Genomic DNA, 19,513 nt, shown 5'->3' with positions numbered 1-19,513 from the left:
TAACTACAGAAAAATCCTGCCGATTACTGCGTTTTCCATTATGTTCATGGGGGTGCGTTTTACCGACCCGGTGCGTCTTACCCAAAGTTACCCTACATCAACGCATCCGTCCCGTCGATTAAATTCAAATCAACCACTTTACATCGACGCATTTGTTCTATGAAATTTTGTGCCGGCCTCTGACACGATTTAGCTGTACAATTAGCCACGAACGAATCGTCTATTGTGCAACCAACTGTCCGCACGATCCGCATGTGTATCCATGCTAAGCGGTGGCAACAAAAAAAAATGCCGCCCACCTCCGCATCGAAATTAGCATCAACAGCTTCTCCGTGTTGTTTCACCACTCTGTTTGTTTCGCTAAAAGAACAATACCCAAAAGCAAACAACGTGGAAGCTTTATTACACGGTCTTTTAATGCTTCGGCACCTTTGGATATCGCTTCGACCGTCCGAACGAGCGATTTTCTTATCGGTCCTTTCGGCGTTTCGGAAAGCTCCCCATCGAGTACACAATGGGACTGAAGAAACCGCAATCCCGCGAATTGCTTCCCACAATACCTGAACAGATCAGAAGAAGACAGTAAGATGAGCGCAAAAAAAAATATGTTCATCATCGAAATATTCTCAACACAAGACAAGATTGAAAGCGAATAGCGAAGCAAAGATCAACATCATGAGAAGATGACATACCATCGAACGATGCAAAACAGAAAGTCAATCTGAGCGATGAGATCAAGAAGAAAGAAAGCAAATTGAATCTTAATGTCCCTTGAATTGCTTTTTTTTGCGCGCTGGATGCTGTGTAAACACTTCACCGTGCTCTTGTCGACTGTATTGCTCAAGAAGCTCTCGGAGCTCGTACAACAACGGTTACACTCATTCTGTCCAATTGTGTTCACGTTGGTAAAGTTCCGCTGATTCGTGATGTTGGCGCTGTTTTTCCTCTTCGTCTTCTTCTTCATCTCGGCATCTGAGCCGGAGGCTGTGCGCTTTGTAATTCGACAGTGGAGGATGATCGTCGTCTCAGTTTCGGCTTCGTGTTTCTCATGTGAATTTTTGAGAAGACAATACCAACCTTACATGGAAGACCTATTAATCATAAACAGAGAACAATTATGTCGACGACTGGACAACTTCAACTCATCAATTTGAAAAAGCTTTACCGCCGACAAACAGACGACATACGACGTGCGACACAACAAAGGAACAATTTAGTTCGGCAGCGCTGACAGCACAATGCACATACACTCACCCAGACATTGGGTGGGCATTGTTATGGTCGGCCGATTTACCGAAGGGATTACGAAAGGGAGAACATAACTAAAATTCAATCAAAGCATAAAAGCGTGTGGCTTTCAACTTCATATATCGTACCTCGGGTGACATAAAAGACCTTCAACAGATGATTAATCGCATGGCACTGGCGATGTGGATGATGTGGATGCGGATTTTTTTTCTCCTTCCGTCGCTCATAATTCATGTCTTTTCTGTCGCGCTGAAAAATAAGTCAACGAACAAAGACATGAAATTCTTAATTTACTTTCCATTTTCTTTTGGGCTCCCTTATTCGGTTCGGAATTGAGTGAAGAGCGCAATGAGCCCGAGTACTTCATAATTGACTTTTTCGAAGGCGGCCCACCCATTCACCGATCCACGAACTTCTGGGACAGCCTGAAAAAAAAATATGCATGCGGGGGTGGGACCTTTCAAAGCACAAATTGTCCCTGGTGGTGGTTGTGTGTATGCTTTTTTTCGCTGGTATTTTTTTTCTAGGGGAGATAAAACCGAAACTCCTGACGACCAAAAACTGCTGAATGCGGTTGATGCGAAAAATGGAGAATGAAAAACAACAACAACACAAATTGCTTCCTAAATCAACATTTCGTGCTCCTTGTTGTACACGACGACCGGTCCGAAACATAAGGACCAAACCGAAAAGAAACAGTAAATTGTACAAACAGCTAAATTAATAAAGAAAAATAACAAAGTAATGAAAGCTGATGGAGGGGAAACGAATGGAATGAAAATAAATATTTTTCGAGGAAATTGAACTTAAGAAGTGAATTTCGAGTCGGTCGGCGGGACTGGCGGACGGGCGGAAGGGCGGTCAATTGAATGGCGAGTTCGTGACGTTCGGGATCTTTTTGGTTTTGCGGTTTTTTTTTAAGTACATCGCCATAAAATGGTTTAGCAATTGACGATAATCAATAAGGTGGTTTTGCTCGTTGGAGCAATTTGGGTCTCTAAAATTAGACGTTTCTTCGAAAAACTTCTTTCGTGTTGTACACAACATTATTTGTCATTATGCGAAAATTTGTACCGTGTCAAACTGACCAAAAACTCGGCATTTTAAAAGACGCTTTTTGAGATTTCCGTGAACTCATTAAAAAATATCGAGGTTTCAGTAAATCGACGTGCTAAATCTTTCACAACTTGATATGACAACTGTAAACAATCTTGTCGGTCTTGATCGGATTCTTTTCAGGATTCATAGTAAAACACCAAACACCAAATCAGTTTTTGCTGGTAAATATATAAATATAACGATTTTTATTCTTCTTTCATAAAACTAATATAACGACGGGTCCTTCCCGATCACATATACCCAGTTGTCACAATATCCCTGAATAGTCTCTCGAATGCAGCGTTCGTTGTACGGGCAATGTGGAGAGGGGAAATATTACAAAGTCAACTCCGCCTATTATCGGCTGAATATAAATGACTCATTTGTTTTTGTAAATCACAGTACAAATCCAACTAGCGAGCGGACAACATTCTTTCCAAATGCTCAGAGATTTTACAGAGGAGGTATTCCACCAATGCACACGAAAACATTTTAATTTCAGATTTACCTTAGACTTTGCCTTAAACGTTCCAAAAAAAAAAACTATAACGCCAAAACGGGTTATCCGATCGAAATGGCTTCTTAGGCAACGATAGATTATAATTTTGCGGTTCTAGAAAAAATACACACTGAAGAAAAAACTATGTATTGACCGAAACATATATAACTGTGTTGGTTAGCGCAAAACCCTAGGAAGGGATGGTTCGATTTGAGTCGTGTTTATTTTGCTATATTCGTCTCTTCTTGTAGATCGAAAATCGGAAAATTCTGAAGGAAAAGAAAATTGGGAAAGTTGATTTTCCATATGTTCTACAATTACATCAAGATAAGCGTTATTAGTCCATTTGATGTTTGCGCTAACTTAAAAAAGAAACTTTGTTCGAAAGTAGAAATGGATTTTCAGGCGAAATAACGCTTTCGTATATCTTCTGTCTATATAAATAAAAATTGAAGGCCAAATGTGTTGCAAGCGCAAAACCCGAGGAAGGAAAGGTCCGACTTGAGCCGTCATCATTTTGTTGTTATCGTCTCTTCTTTTAGATCTTCGCTATATTGATCTAATTGGAAAATTTTCGGAAAACTCAGAAGGAAGGTCGGAAATATCGGAAAAAGAATTCGCATATTTTCTACAATTACATCAAGATAAGCAGGGGGTCTCCGTAGCCAGATTGGTTGCGCGTTCGCTTAGTAAGCGATCGATCGTCTGTTCAAAACTCAGGGCCATCACTGACCATCTTTGTGTTGTTGTAGAATAACTACGTCCACGCAACAATCATCAGCGATGGAGAACGATCCACGGTCGAAATAAGATCGTTTCGTCCATACAACTACTCTGCTCTGCAGATCAATCAACTGTCTCCGCTGTCCGGTATAACTGAATAATGGAAGAACAGAAGGAAAACTCTTACGCTACGCTTATGGCTACTGTGTAAATGTGTACCATATGCAATGGTATAGAAGGGAATACTCTAACGCCGTGAAATGGCAACTGTGTAATGTGCTAATTATAGATATGATGAACATGTGACATGTACACGATTAAAATTCAGCTTTGTTACAGCTAAAATACCTAAAATAAACAAAAGGGATAGAAAAATAAAAAAAAAGCGTTATTAGTCTATTTGATGCTTGCGAATGGAACTTTGTTTGAAAGTGTAAATGGATTTTCAGGCGAAATAACGCACTACTGTATATTCTATCTCTACAAATAAAAATGGATCACCAATTGTGTTGGAGGGAATGGTCCGATTTGGGCCGTCTTTATTCTATAATATTCTCTGTTTTTACCACGTATTCTCCATATTCACTCTGTAGTACCAATTTTCCACAAACGTTCGCTTAGTAGCAAAACGTTAATGTTTGGAAGTATTGGGTTGGGGGAAAAGAAATGTCGTATTTCTGATCGAAATTTGACGCTCTATTTAACATACTTAAAATTATCCAAATTAAGTCAAATATGCGCCGTTTTGTTCGCAAACTTGTTGCCATTTAGAAAGAAATTTCATTATCCCCGCAATCCTTTATTTATCGCTCAATTTATAAACAAAATGTTTTCCTTTTTCTGAACAGAAAGTTTAATACTAATGTTAGTTTGGATCTCTGGTCAATCAGTAATCACCTTTTATAAAAATCCATTTATATTGTAGTGAATCTCCTTTCATCCAGAACCTTCCATTTTTCCATGTACTTCAACTAGTATCGTTAAAAAAACACAGTTTCAAGAAATCTAGCCTAAACTATACTTTTAAGATCACTTTGCACCTCATTAGTCAAGAAAACTTTTTCCCTTTTATGATGAAGGATTCTAATAAAATCATTAATATTATCAGCAACTTCAGTAAAAGATACATCACCACTTTCAACAAAGCCATTAAATATTTGAAAGGTTACTAACTGATCTCCGGTAAAAGGCAATCAAGGTTTGAAGGAATTTTTACATAAAACGTAAGGTACAACAGGACATTTTCGTGTAAAGGGAAATGGAAGCGCCATCCTTCAAAAACAGAATCCACTCGATAGAAGGCCAAGAGATAGGAATCGTGTTTTACCACGCTCTAGCAAATTTCGCATAATGTTCACCTAAGACATAAAAAAAATCTATTGTTCTACGCGAACTTTTTTTTTATCATAATATACAAATATTATCGAACGCATTTTTCATATAATTTTATTTTACAATTTGCGCAAAAACGTGTTACTCTAACATATTCGATACGGACAATTTAAATTTCATTCATAATTTTCATTTTAAAAGTTTGTACAATCCACCTAACCATCCATTATGGTCGTTATCACTTCTGAAGCTCGGGAAACGAACCTCAATGTCGTCAACACGGATGATGGTTATGGAACAAACATATTGTCGCCTGTGGGCGTGGATCCGTTAACTGAAAAAAAAAAACCACCACGATCACTGTTAAAGCTATAACATCAAGAATAAAAATGACGCCTGTGATGATTGCTCATTATTTTCGTGTTCGTCGTACTGTTCTCGTGAGAGAAAGAATGAATGATAACTCCATCTTTTTCAGCTTATTCTACAAAACTACGACTAAAACCACTAAAAAAAATTAAAAAATATCGATACATTCTAAAATAATGCCAAAGTGATAAACAAGCGGATAATAAAATTCCGAAGTCCTACCTCGAAAATGCTGTCGTGTCCTTGATACAACCCCTTACAATTTTTTATCCACTTTGTGTACGTAAACCAGATCAGTCGATGGAAATTACTTTCTGTTTGCAAAATGTAATTAATTCCTAAGCTATTCGACCACAAGAGGATCAACCAGCCAGGAAATGAAATTTAAACTGGAGTGCAGTGCGAAACCGAAAAGCCACCAGCAACGAAAACAATCATGCCGAGCTTTTCAGTTTTCATCCAGTAGTGAGTCAATTTATCTCGAACTGTCTTGCTTTTATTAATAAAAATATCACTTCATTCGGCGTCATTCCTCTCACGGTAGAAGAAACCTATCCGCTGAATCTGCAATGATTTATCGCAAGCTCTCATGCCTTCCATCGAGATCACTAAGCACATAAATCACCGTGTCAAAAGTTGAAAATTACACCCTCATTTGGGACGTTAACACATCCTGCTCCTGCCGCTTGCTCGTGTGGATTGGCGAATGTCGTCTTGCTTTTTGGCGCGAAGCACAAGATAAACTCCGCAGACACAAGTAGACACGAGGCTTATTATCGTTTCCGCGTACTCTCACGGCAGGTAATTCTGGTTGCTCAGGTTGTTCGCGGGAGAAGGGGCGATGGTTCCCTCTGGACCCGACACGAAACGGACCCGATCGGTGTTGCGTGAGCAGACGATGAATTATGCATGTCGGGGTCTCCTCATGTAAACATTAAACACAATCAATCACTTTGGGACACGCTGAGCAATGCTGGAAATAATTCTTCCAAGAGACACGCGGAATGGGTGTTTGAATGAGGGGGGTTAATTATGAGGCGTGCCAAGGATTCTCATTTGGCCATGATCCTGGGTATTTTTTTCCTGGAATATACAGGGTGGGCCATTTAAAGTGGAAGGATTTGTTTTTGCAATAGCAAAGTAAAGAAGTGGAATTTTAAATTTTTTTTTTAATTCATTTATTTTGGTCCAAGGAGATTTGTTCTAACTACTTTTTGATTATGATATCTCGTAAATGACCGCCTCTGGCCTTGACCGCAAAATGTGCCCTTTTTTCGGCATTTTCCATCACTTTGCCCAATGTTTCGGCCGATATGGCAGCAATTTCTTGTCGGATATTGTCTTTCAGCGCAGCCAGGGTCCTTGGTTTACCAGTGTATACCTTGGATTTTAAATATCCCCATAAAAAAAGTCAGGAGGCGTCAAATCAGGTGATCTCGGTGGCCAGTCATAATCGCCGTTTTTCGATATTAATCTTCGATGGTCCATTTCGCAAAATCAAGTCGACGTGGTAAGTCAGATGGGTTAAGTTGTTGAGCCATTTGAATTTTATACGGAAACATTTTTAAATCAACACGAATTATGCGTCGGAGAGTGGTTCGAGCGATGCCTAACTCTTGCGAACGATGGCGACCTGATGTCGATGGAGTCTCTGCAACACTGGCTCGAACGGCATCAATATTCTCGTCGAAACGTCTTGGTCGTTGTCTGGACAGATGACTGGCATTACCAACACTACCAGACGATATAAATTTGGCATATAATCGACGTATAGTGTTGTCTCCAGGCGATGTTTTAACTTTATTTTTATTTTTCCACGCACGTTTAGTTAACACAATTGAGAAGTTATTTTGAATGTACAGCTGAACAATTTCAGCGCGTTGTTTAGGTGTGTATTGTTCCATGGTTAAAATTGTACTGAAATGACGCTTCCAACGCGGTATGACATTTGTTAATCTGACATCTCTGTCAAAAGTTATGGGGTTGCCAGATGCTTCCACTTTAAATGGCCCACCCTGTAGATATGATACCGCTCAACTTATAGAATGAATTTATAAACTTTGAGCTTTCTTGCCTCTTTATTTATTCATTTATTTCTTCTGACTATATGTTGCCATGTTGAAAAAATGGTGGGGGAAAGAAACAATATTGATGAACATAAACATTTGGTACATATCATCGTTGGAAGCGTCTTCGAAACGTTGACTTTTCGAAGACGCTTCCAACGATGATTTGTGCCAACCACAACGGAAAGTTTCAGTAGATTAGTTGAAGTCGAAGAATTCATAATACACATTAAATCGTGCTAACATGAAGCTAATTGGGTGGTGTAAGCCGTAGTTCGCCAAACGGAGTCCACGATGAAAAAGACTTCCTTCTTGAGCGAAGGACTCTCTCAGGTTCATAGATGTTTTATCTATTGCTCCCAACAGCACTTTGGTTTCAAACATTGCCTGGCCTACTCCCTTCTATTCTAAAGTGTCTGAAGACCCAGCAACTGCCAGCGGGCTTTGTACGGTGGAAGATTTCTCGCGTAACTTTTGAAAATGTCCTAAGTAACAAATGTAAACAAATCGAGTTAATGGATGCATACTATTAGTGCTCAATCATTGAATGCAATGCAAAAACAATCGTTCAAGTATCTATCCTTTTCACCTTTTTATCACCGATACAAAAAAGGTCCAACGTACAGATTCGAATTTAAAGCACTCAACTATTACTTCGAATGCCACTTTCCTCTGACGCTCGATACGTCCGAAGTAACAAAGCAATCAAAACAACACGAAGTCGCACTTCGGACATTTTGAGTTTATGTTATTTTCGGGTGTTGATATCGTTTTTAGTGCAATTGAACGAGTTATAACAATAATGACCTGCTTTTAGCACGAAATGCAAGTATTTGAAGCATTGTTCAGTAGTTATTAGCAAATTGTCATCGTACAACGTAATTTGTCCAATGTACGAAGCGGTCAGTAACATTTTTCGCTCGGAGGCTTCAATTTCAAACTAAAATCACATAACAACAGTTATGATTGGTTTTGCAGAGTTATTTTTGACTGTTAGTGGTAAAAGTAGTGATAAAGATCGATTACTTTTGAAACAATTCGCGGAACAATGTTCCGATCTTCAATTTCGTTTTTCTCGAGTTGATGTGAATGTTACATAGGACCTTTTCAAAAATTACTCGAGATTTATTGTGTCATTCTATGGGAGATGACGTAAGGCATAACGGACGAATTTTCTCTGAATTGATTCGATGCTTTCAATCCACAATATTCGATATGGGCACCAAACTGCTAATGCATTCAGGCAAGTGGGATCGTGAAAATCATCGAAAATTTTAAAGATGAATCCGCGATGCTTATTAGCCATAGATATTATGTACGAGTAGTGCGAATACTAAAGCACACACGTAGCAAAGGATTCAACGGACATAAAAATTTTGACGCCATCCGCATAGAACGATGGACTACCAAATAAGAGGATCAACTCAATCTCGTTCAAAAATAAAGAAAAAAAAAGTCACAAGAGGGTTGTGTCCGAGACACGACCGCATAGTTGACGTAGGATTCCGTTAGGCTATCTGTTGATTTTGGACATGTTTGAAGAATTACGTCGTTAAACTCTTTCATAATGATTTGGAGGCCCTGAAAAGAGCAATTTTGTTTGGTTGTTGGATATTGTTTGTTTACTCCACCAGTGTTTACCGAGTGATGATGGCAGAAGTATGGTAAACAGTCGTTGGGTAGTGCGTATCAGATAGAAGATGCCGAAGTGGAATGAATGACGAAAACCGCCCTCTGTGACCCTAGACAGGATGCCTCCTGTGTTATGTATGGATGAAATAAAAAAAACACCAATGTAATATAAGATAATTACCAATACCGATCAGAATTATCATTTTTTCTCATCAGTCAAAACATGTTACTTTAATATAGAGAGAACACATTTGAAATGAAAAAGGTAATTTGTTTTATATTTTTTACTTTCTGAGTGTTTATTCAACCCAATTCGACTTTTAATTGGACTAACAACACCTAATGCTATATGTAGAGCATATGAGAAATCACTTTTTTGAATATTTCTTCACTTTTACAATTTTTTCTCGCAGCATGAACTTTCCTTGGGTGAAAACGAACACAACAAAACAGACAGCTTAAACCGAACGACCCGTTCTCGAGCGGGAACACACCTTGGTTTTTATTTATGAAAATTGAAATAAATCGTTTCATATATCATGTCACTTTTAACACAACTGCTACCATATATAATTTTACAATTACACTTGTGCTAAATTTATAACCATACACGATCGGTGTTCTGTCCATTTGTGTGTTTTCCCAAACAGAGCTGCCAATATCGGGCAACTTATGCAGCCACTAGAATCGAATGATTTAAAGTCTCCATAAACAAATAAAAAAAAGAAGAAGAAGAAGAAGAATACAAACAACGAAGGGGTATAGCGAAAAGAGAATATTTGCGAAGTAAACTCCACCCTTGCATAGTAAGTAAGCTGTCACTAGCGTATAAATATTGCATCCTTCTCCTTCAATGCAACAAAACCGGTACTTCGAAAGTCGAGCTCACGTCCTCCAGCGGTGTTGTCGAAGAAAACGGGCATCGATAAATTAACATGTATTTCCAAAGCAGGATGGTGATTGTCAAGACCAATCAAGGGTTCTAGAGCTTCTATAACAGAACATTCCATGACTGCGTCTTCATTCACTAGCACAAAATCGATGATCCGAGAGTTTATATTAACAATTTTGTTGGTTTGAGTATTCAGATTGGACTATCTACAGCTACATTCCAGTTTTCACATTGTAGCCCTCGAAATGATGTTTAGCTTATTTACGAACTGATATTTCATGCCCTTGGTAACCTGGGACATACAAATGCACATATACACTTCTTCACACTACGATTTTATACGGTTTGGGTAAGGATATCTTCTCGGAACACAACTTTTGCAGAATCAATTTGCATGACACAGTTGTCAATTAGCAGATGTTTTGCCAAAATCAGTATCGCCTTTGCACTCTGAAACAGAACTCAAATTGCTAAATTATAACCCTGAAGATGAGGAAGAAGGAAATGCATCGAAACCACAACAATGTTTCAATTGATTCTATCAAAAGAACAACACAACAATAAGTCGCTCCAAATGACTCGGCGATAATGTCGAACGGATTGAAGTGATAAAAATATTATTCGAACAAACCCCCGAGGCCAGAAATTTAGAGCAATTATTCTATCTTTAGCGTTCCATCATTCGGTCTTTGATAACGATCAAACGATCGTCGTCGCAGCATCTCCCATCTTCTAATGCGCCACAACAATAACAATAACAATAACAACAGCAGCAGCTTGACTTTCCCTCTCATCACCATTTCTGGCTGATGGCAAATAACAACTTGAGAGTTCCCCGTTATTACATCTTCATGGCACGTAATTATCCCGCCGGCGAATAATGAGCGCAGTGCGGAGTGCGGATGGAACCAAAATATTTACCTAAAAGTACGAACCGCATCTCTCGGGTTGGTGGCTCTCGCCGCCCCTAAGCAAAGCTCCGCTGAAACAATCACTCGCGCGTCCGACCGGAGTTGGAGATAGAGAAGAAGCGGAGAGGAGGGAGGAGCCCGTTTCGGCGGGAAAACGATCACACGCGCGTCACGACCGGTTCGAAACACAAAAAGAAAACACGAGAGTCGGGAGATGCCGCGGGATAACGCGCGTCTTCCTCCGCCGGCACAACACAGCACAATCACTTACTCTCACAACTTCACACTGACTGACTCGCGGTGGAGAAGTTCTCTGAAGTTGGACACTGTTTGATCCAGCTCTTTGCCCGAGAAACACAGAGAATCCCGAGAGTGGAGTTTTGAGAGCGAGAGTTTTGAAACGGATTCAAATGCATTTGACTGTGTGCCTCTCAGCGGCTAACAATCCATCTTCTGTGTTCCTCTGACCCTCCCGAAAGGGTTTACCGTGAGTCCCCAGCATTTGTTGAGACGCGAAAAGGGTTTTGGGAAAACAAACATAGCGAGCACTGTAAAAAGAAAATATTTTATTTTGGGTAGACGTTTCCAAACATGGCAAATGCTGGATGCTGGCAAATGCTGGATCAGAATAATCAGCAGGAGATTTTTCACAGTGTCTTCGACTCTTAAAAGGTTCAATCATTCGGTCTTCTAGGGAGGGACGATTGTTTATCCGTTCGAAAGTAACTCGTTTTCTCGTTTCCCACCTTCTCCTCCTCATCAGTCACAATCTCTCAGTCGGAAAGTTGGAAAGAGAAGAGCGAAAAGAATAGAGAGCAAATTGATGATGACCTTTGCTCAAAATGACCCGATTTAGATTAGTCGCGAGAATGGGAAAAGCGCCGGTTATGCTTTCGGTCATTTCTTTTGTTTCTTATCAAGTTGTTGCTCTTATTTCATCACGCTTTCCGGATTGGATTATCCATCTCTCTGTTTTCTGTGGAGTTTCAACTTCCCTTTCCGACGTGGAATGGACCCGGGAATGATTTATGGGAAATCATGTTTGTTTATGGTAGAATTATCGTCAAATTAGCCCCGAGGAAACGCATCTATTAATGAAGCTGTTATTATTCGGGTTTAGAGTGAAATACTATCATGATGTACGACAGAAAGAATTTGTGTTTGAATGGATGAATTATGGGATATGCCTACGACAAAGATAATTTTCCATTTTAAATAACACGGTTTAACTTATTAATGAAGGATACAAAAGTCTGGAATACAATTCTTATGTAGGGTAGGGCGAGGTTAGTTGGTCATTTTTGAATAAATTCAGTTATAACTTTGTAGGACGAAGTTTTGCGTTAGAATGTTATGTACCACAATGAAGCCTACCTTTTATCCTTTCAATGAAAAATTACCAAATAATCTATTATTTGACATTTTTCTTTTGTTTAACGTCTTTATATTTTAGAATAAATTGACCAATTAACCCCATACACGGGGTGAGTTGATCAATATATAGGGCATGTCGAGCATATAATAAACATGTTCTTTTTGGTCAAATAATGAAGTTTTTTTTCCATTAGAGGTTTCCTTCATTCACCGACTTGCGCTTCCAAAGTTCCGCGGTTATGGCACTGCAGAAGGCAAGCGAGGCATATTTAGTCGGACTATGGATTCGATTATGACAAATACGAAATGTATGACATGATGTAGTGGATATTTCACCTAATCGAAGAAATCACTTTGATGAAAACTGCATCATAAAATTATTTGTGTACGAATGCCGCAACCGTTTGTCGTTTCTAGTTGTTGGGAAAGGGCATTATTTTTGCTGAGTAATTCCAAGGAGGAATACATTCCTGAAAGGAAAGTGTAGCAACCCTAGTCAGCAAGGTCATATTAGAGCAGACTAGCTGAAAACATATATGAAAATATGCGTAGCAAGCGATCATCACCTTTTCCTCGCATTTCAAAATTTCCAGAGTGATAAAAAATTGAGATCAAGAGAAGATGAAGAAGAAGAAGAAGAAGAGGAGACGAAATCTATTGCTATAATCTTTCGCCAATAAAGACCAAAACCTCTATGATAGACACATTGCGAAGCTACCTTCAGAATGACAACAAATTTTACAACAAAACGGTGCATATTTGACCCAAGCCGGACAATCCGAAGTATATTAAAAATAGTTTTGAATTTCACCCAAAAATAATGGATTACTTTTTCCCCAACCTTATATGTACACATCGAATAATTATCGCATAAAATAACTCCCTGGTGGTGGAGGAGAGTGGGAAGAAGAAAAGAAAAAAAAAGATTGCCTGACTAATTTACAACAACGGAATTCCACCCTATCGATTAAAGAGCAGGAAGCTTCTCTTCTAAGCCGAGCCAGACTTCTTTTGAAGACTTTTATGTAGTTTTCAGATAGAAAAAAGATGAGAATTTGGTTCATTTATTTGTTTTTTTTCATTTGACAACATGATATTTGTAACTTTTTTTGTTTTGATTTAATTGATTAAATTTCGCAATTTCACGAATCAAATGCTGGAAATGAAGCTTGGGGATCAGCAATTCGGTCGACTTCTGATAGCGATGAATTTCACGCATCATGTGACGGTAATCTCAGTCCCTTACCGCTCATATTTTCGGACTGCTGCATCGGTAATTGGCTCTATTAATGACACTACAATGGAATCCTCATATCAACAGTCTCGTTGTGAACAGTCAAACAATAGGAATATTCTTACACCAAAAAAGGCGACATGCGTTGTGTATCGATAGAACAGGAATACTCTTACGCCCAAACGGCTACTGTGTAATAGATAAAACAAATGTTTATCAATAGATAGGAATACTCTTACGCCTAAAAATGGTAACAGTGTAATATACAACAAATGTATACGAATGAATTCGGCCATACCATTCCATTGATCCGAAGCAGAATGATTAACGCTTAAAGAAGGAATGGATTCCTCCTTGGAATTACTCAACAAAAATAATGCCCTTTCCCAACAACTAGAAACGACAAACGGTTGCGGCATTCGTACACAAATAATTTTATAATGTAGCTTTCATCAAAGTGATTTCTTCGATATGGTGAAATATCCACTACATCATGTCATGTATTTCGTATTCTTCATTATCAAATCCATAGTCACTGGCACCCACCTGTATCGAGTTATCATCTATATCTCGGATTTCGCTAAATGCTCCGTTCGGTTCAACTGCAGAAGGGAAATGGAATTGGAAAAGAAGAGCATAATGCATAGGTGTCTGAGTGTGACCGCCCTCATCTCACATCGCCGCATCAACTGAATGGATTTCCAGAGCGTGTGCGGTATTAACGTGAGGTATTAACGTTCACAACCTTGCAGTCCAGCGCCATTCTCTCGTTTTCGAAACTTTGAACTTACACTCCGGAACAGAAATGAATGACGTAGGTCTACGTAAAAATACCGGAATGCTGTAATGGGAAGTGGGAAGACACGGTAATAACAACATGACAACGCACAGGCGCACACCGTTAACTGGGAAACGTTACCACGCCCGCCGTATTCTCTGGACCTAGCCCCATCAGATTATTATATTTTTGCTTCAATGGGATAAGCAATTGCATAGCATCATTTCGCCGGACATAACGATGTCGAAAAATGGGTCGGGGAACGACTTTCGTCGAAACAAAAAAAAAGATTTATTGGAAAGGAATCCACAATTTGTCTGAGAGATGAGCAAAACGAGTAGAGTCCAACGGACATTACTTCGAGTAGAAATATTTTGATGCTCTACTGAAAATTATGTGTTTTCTCCATCGTAAAAACCAAATAACTTCAACTTTCACACCGGGTGAATGCATATTGAAACTTGTTTGATGTCGTAAATCATTGAAAGCAAAAATGTCGCACATACCCTGCATTGTCACGGTCGATAGAGTTAAAAATCATGAACACTTTAAAATGAAAGGAAATGTCGACATATCACTGCTCAAATGTGGATGACAATTGAGAAGAATTGTGTCAACTAGGATTGGGCGATCTATGATCGATATTTAGAAGATCGATCTTTTCATTTCTGATTTCCTTCTTTTTTGGATCGATTCTTTGTATTCCAAAAAATCGTAAAAATCGATCTTTTCTTCTCGATCTTTCCGATCTTTTTGATGATAGATTTTTTTTTGTAAATTTGTTTTTCAGTCTCAGCAATCTCACCAAAAACCCCCTGACTAATTTCATAAATATTGGGTCCCTTTCAAGGTTTTCAAATTTGGAGAATTTAGGAGAAGCAGTTTTGCAAGTTTGGTCATTACAAAACAAGTGGTCACAAATTATGTTTATGGTGACATCAGGTCCAGCGGAAGCATTCTTTTCTAGAACTGGGACTACTACCAAGAGATTAAAACTAATGGCACGATTGGATTTTATGGGATTATTGTCAGCGTAGTTCTAAAAAATAGTAAAAGTAGTAAAAATATTCTATGTTTTATTTTTACGGAGCTTGAAAAAAACGTCCGAAATTCGTGTCTCTACACTAGAATACCCCCTTAATTGAATAATTGCCTGACGATACAAGATGAATGCTCTGGAAAATACAATTTTTGTGGGCTTAAATTTTTGGGACTTCCATGCTGTAAATTAAAAAAAAAATAAAATAGAAATGTGAAACACTTATATCAAACAAGTAATAAATTGGAAAAAAGCGTACGAGTTTTCAAAGATCGATTTCTTGGTACCGATTTAGAAATCTATCCGTAAAGATCTATCTTTTTCTAACAATCGCCCAACCCTAGCAAGGGGCTATCCACATACCATGTGGACAGAAAAAGCACGATTTTAGACTCCCCCCTCCCCCTGCTTGGACAAGTGTGAATATTTTCATACCTCTACCCACCTTTTTCCACGTGGACATTTTTCTCTTTTTAATTAAAATAGCTAAGGAAATAACTGAATTGCGCCTAACTTTCATTTAGGTTTATTTTTTTCAAGTTTTACTAGCTGTACCCTGCTGTACCAGCTTTGCTGTGGCTTATTGTTGTTTTACGGTAGAGAAATGAGTAGCATAACAAAGCACATGTTTCATTTAATTTTAAAATATTTGTGAGTAAACTATTTTTTTTGTTTTTTTCATTATCAGCGAAGATATGCAGACTATCCAGTTTGCCCACACGGAAACTCGTAATGTACAGTTGACCAGGTGAGGAACAATCCGCATCTGAATATAAACTGCACAATTTCGAAGATTGATCTTGAGCTTTACTAATTGTGATTGCAAACGCCAATCGAATAAATAACACTAACATCTTCGCCAGTAATAATCCACTCAACCTGATTGATTCGCTTTCATTCGATTCAAATGAAATTCCAGTAGAATTTTTTTCACAGATGTATTCTCGATCTAATGAAAAATCATCCTTTCATTTTGGATTAGGAATATTCAATGACATAACGATCGCACAGCAAATCGATGGACAGTTTTGAAATGTTCTATACGAGACCCAGTTATTGCTTTGACAAATGCATCGTTTTATGAAGTTATAGCGTTCCAAAACCCATTCAAAATTTTCGTTGTTGCATTCTGGTTCTTATTTTTGTTTTGTTGAGTGGAGATCTTTACCCACTCCGGAATATAATCGATCCCAGCAAATGCCGATTCATCTTCACATTGAATTTCCGAATCACCTTTAATCTGTAGCGCAATACGAAACCTTCTCCGCCATAGTTCGGAAAATTTTCAGAGGGTGTTGAAAGCGTATCAAAATATTTTATTATTTTTCAAATCCTTATCGACCATTCTGCAATTCATTAACCTTTTGCGGTCGTATGTCTGCTCTCAGCCACCACAGCGAGGAATAATACTAACTACTTTATCCAACCGCATGCAATAATTTACACTACTTTTGTACGAATTTTAATGTCCAGTGAAATTGATCATGAATTAATACGCAGTTTCTACGGATAATAGATAATGGTACTCGGTGCAAACAAAAGATTATTAGCGTGGAGAGATAAGAGGATCATAGGAAATTATGACGACTAGTGGTGCATGGATCATCATTCGCAAATGTAAATATTGAATCATAGAAATTGAAAAATTCCAATACTTTGAAAAATTGTTACTTTTCGAGAAAAGTAATACAAAAATCGGTTTTATACGTAATTTTGCATGAAAAACTATACAGACATTTTCATTCCAAAATAAACTGTTCTCGAGTTAGAAAAAAATCTATAGAAAATTATATTTGATGAATAAACCATATGCGTAATGACATGAAAACTCAACCATTATGGAATTGTTTAATTTTTAGAGTTTTTGGTTATGAACGTCTATGTATAGCCCGTAACTATTAAAGTCATAGGAGCATAGGAAATAGCTCGGTTGTTCACAGTTTACGTGAGTTATTTTCAGAATATGGATTTCAGTGAAGAAGTCCAATGACTCTCAACTCAATCAGTTATTTGATAATTACGGAATACTCAGGTTGGGCGGAGTTTTAAAATTTTTGAATACGGAACAGTTTTTGACGTAGAACTACGTCTTTCATTAAGGGTGCCAAATCAGAAAACAGGTCACGTTTTTATGAAATAAAGTTAACGTTAATAACTATTTTTGCCGTGAATGGATTTTGAAGATTTACATACTAAACGAATAGGAAATACCGTAAGATTTGTTTGATATGTTATACATTAGAATCCCCTGGTTTGTAAATAATTAAAATACATGAAAGCTTTAAGCGTTTCTATTTTCCCCTACATTTGTTCTGTCCATTTGTGTGCTTTCCCGAACAGAGCTGTCAATAACGAGCAACTTATCGACGACCAACGGAGGGGAAATCGTAGGATTTAAAGTCTCCGTGAACAAAGAAAAAGTGAAGGGGAATACTTGCCTACAGTATTCGCGACTACGAAGCTGAATTTGACAGCTTGTGTGCGTGAAGCGAATGTCAACAAAGAATTGCAAAAAGAATGTGATGCACCGTTTTTAACGTTTTTTGCAGAAATTTTCGTAATGGTGAGTATGTATAGAAAGAACTATCCTCTAGGATGCTAATTTAGTTAAATCACATAAATTTACTGCAGGGGGAAACGTTTTCTTACCGCATCCAAAGGACACTGTCTTTACTTGTGAAAAAGTAAACAAACTTTCAGGATACTAAATTTTAATAAAAATTAATAATTGTGTGCAAAATTTGTCTTCCAAACGGTTGGAAAATGAGTTTTCCTTATACAGTAAAAAAAACTTTGCCGTAGCTTAAGCTGAATTTAACTTAGAAGTGTTTTTCTGTGACCTTGTTTCATGCATTATTAGGAGCCATCAGTCGGAGAAAATGAAACCTGCTACGTGGCTGTGGAGTTTGCGGATGTGTTCGATTACGCTGCGGGTGGAAGCCGTTTAGTCGTCGAAGGCGAAAGAGTATTCAAAGCTGGACATCTTTTATAAGTTGGTGTTGAAGAAGTTCACGATGAAGGCTTCAGTATTTTCTCGTCCTGCCTTTAGTCATCATCTCCAGCTCGGAACACCATACAATAAAAATTCGTACGAAAATCTCCTTCTCCAAATGGTTGTTTTCGTGTTCCTGTAGAGCTGGCAAAGGGAAGTGCAAACACGTCATGGCTGTTTTGTATCATTTGTTTAAGTATGTTTTATTTTATTTCTTTATTATTGCACATTTTGCACCAAGTTGGACTGTTTCACACTTTTTCAAAAGTGCGAAAATGTGAATACTTGGAGAGTAGAAGTTCGACACGGTGAAATGGAGGCTACAAATACGGGAGGTTTTTGTAGGTTCTATCTTTAGCAGTAGTCGTTGAATCCAGTCTAGATACCGCGATTTGTCCGTTTTCGGAGGGAAGGCATGAAAAGAAATTCCGGGCGATATCTCTGCTTACATCCGGGGACGACACAAACAATACGGCTTTTGAATTTTGCAGATTGTTCGGAGTCAGCTTCAAGCAAATTTCGTCCGACTTGCATGTTCTCCGGACAATTTGCGCAGCTTTTGACGTCCATATTTCACACGTTCTAAGGATAATATTTTGAAAAATATTAGAGCACTGATTGAATAGAAGCCAGATCTTTGTATTTTAGGTATTTTATGAACACTAAGCGGATATTTTTATATCAAATTTCATTAATTCGGTTTACCTCTCTCGCAGGTAGATTGACAGAGGGTGTACTTCAACGGCTTTTTTTCACTACTAAATGACAATAAATTTTGGTTCGGAGCATCGAAACAGCTAAGAAAAACTATTTTTCAACAATTTCCACTGATTGTAAGATAAACACGGTACAAGTTTTCGAGAAATCAGTATATTAATTATAGAAAAAATATGCAACGGTTTGTTTACATATTTTTCACTCACACGCGAAACTTTCATAGGTGGCGACACCGTACCTTCGATGACGCGAATAAACAGTGGATCTCGCTGAGGCAAACTTCCATTCGGCATCGGACTGTTGAGCAATCCAGTTCACTTTGCTTTCGCTGCGCTTCGATCTAAGATTGGACCCAACCAGTGGTAATCCAACTTGGATATCGTCGTGTGATTTTTTCTGTTCGCTTTTCGCCTTATTCGTATCGTGTTTTTCTTTCCGCGTCATAAATTGGACGCTTCGCGTAGTGTGTGATGTGCAAGAAGAAGAGGAAGGCAGGCTCGAGCCCTGCAAAAAACGAACGCATTGTCAGGGGCAATAAAATTTCGAGGCAAGCGTCATCTAATGATGCACGCGATGGCGATTTCGGCGCGTCGGTCGAAAATGTAAACG

The 19,513-nt window shown here is 38.4% G+C and overlaps 1 protein-coding gene across 4 annotated transcripts in view; it reads right to left on the bottom strand.

The window, feature by feature from the left end:
* The window catches only part of LOC129779357 (hemicentin-1-like), an 866,908-nt gene that overhangs the window by 486,328 nt on the left and 361,067 nt on the right, over nt 1-19,513 (bottom strand). The window contains exon 1 of one of the 4 annotated variants that reach the window (XM_055786772.1): nt 10,781-11,047. The exons of the other annotated variants lie outside the window; for them this stretch is intronic. Within the exon in view, the coding sequence (XP_055642747.1) occupies nt 10,781-10,799 (19 nt within the window). The 5' untranslated portion in view covers nt 10,800-11,047. Of the gene's footprint in view, nt 1-10,780; nt 11,048-19,513 lie in introns of those variants that run through there. 4 annotated transcript variants of the gene reach the window in all.

The sequence above is a fragment of the Toxorhynchites rutilus genome, chromosome 3 (assembly GCF_029784135.1).
Source record: "Toxorhynchites rutilus septentrionalis strain SRP chromosome 3, ASM2978413v1, whole genome shotgun sequence".
Lineage (NCBI taxonomy): Eukaryota > Metazoa > Arthropoda > Insecta > Diptera > Culicidae > Toxorhynchites > Toxorhynchites rutilus.
Note: the sequence above shows the minus strand (reverse complement) of the source record. Positions and strands in the feature narration are given on the sequence as shown.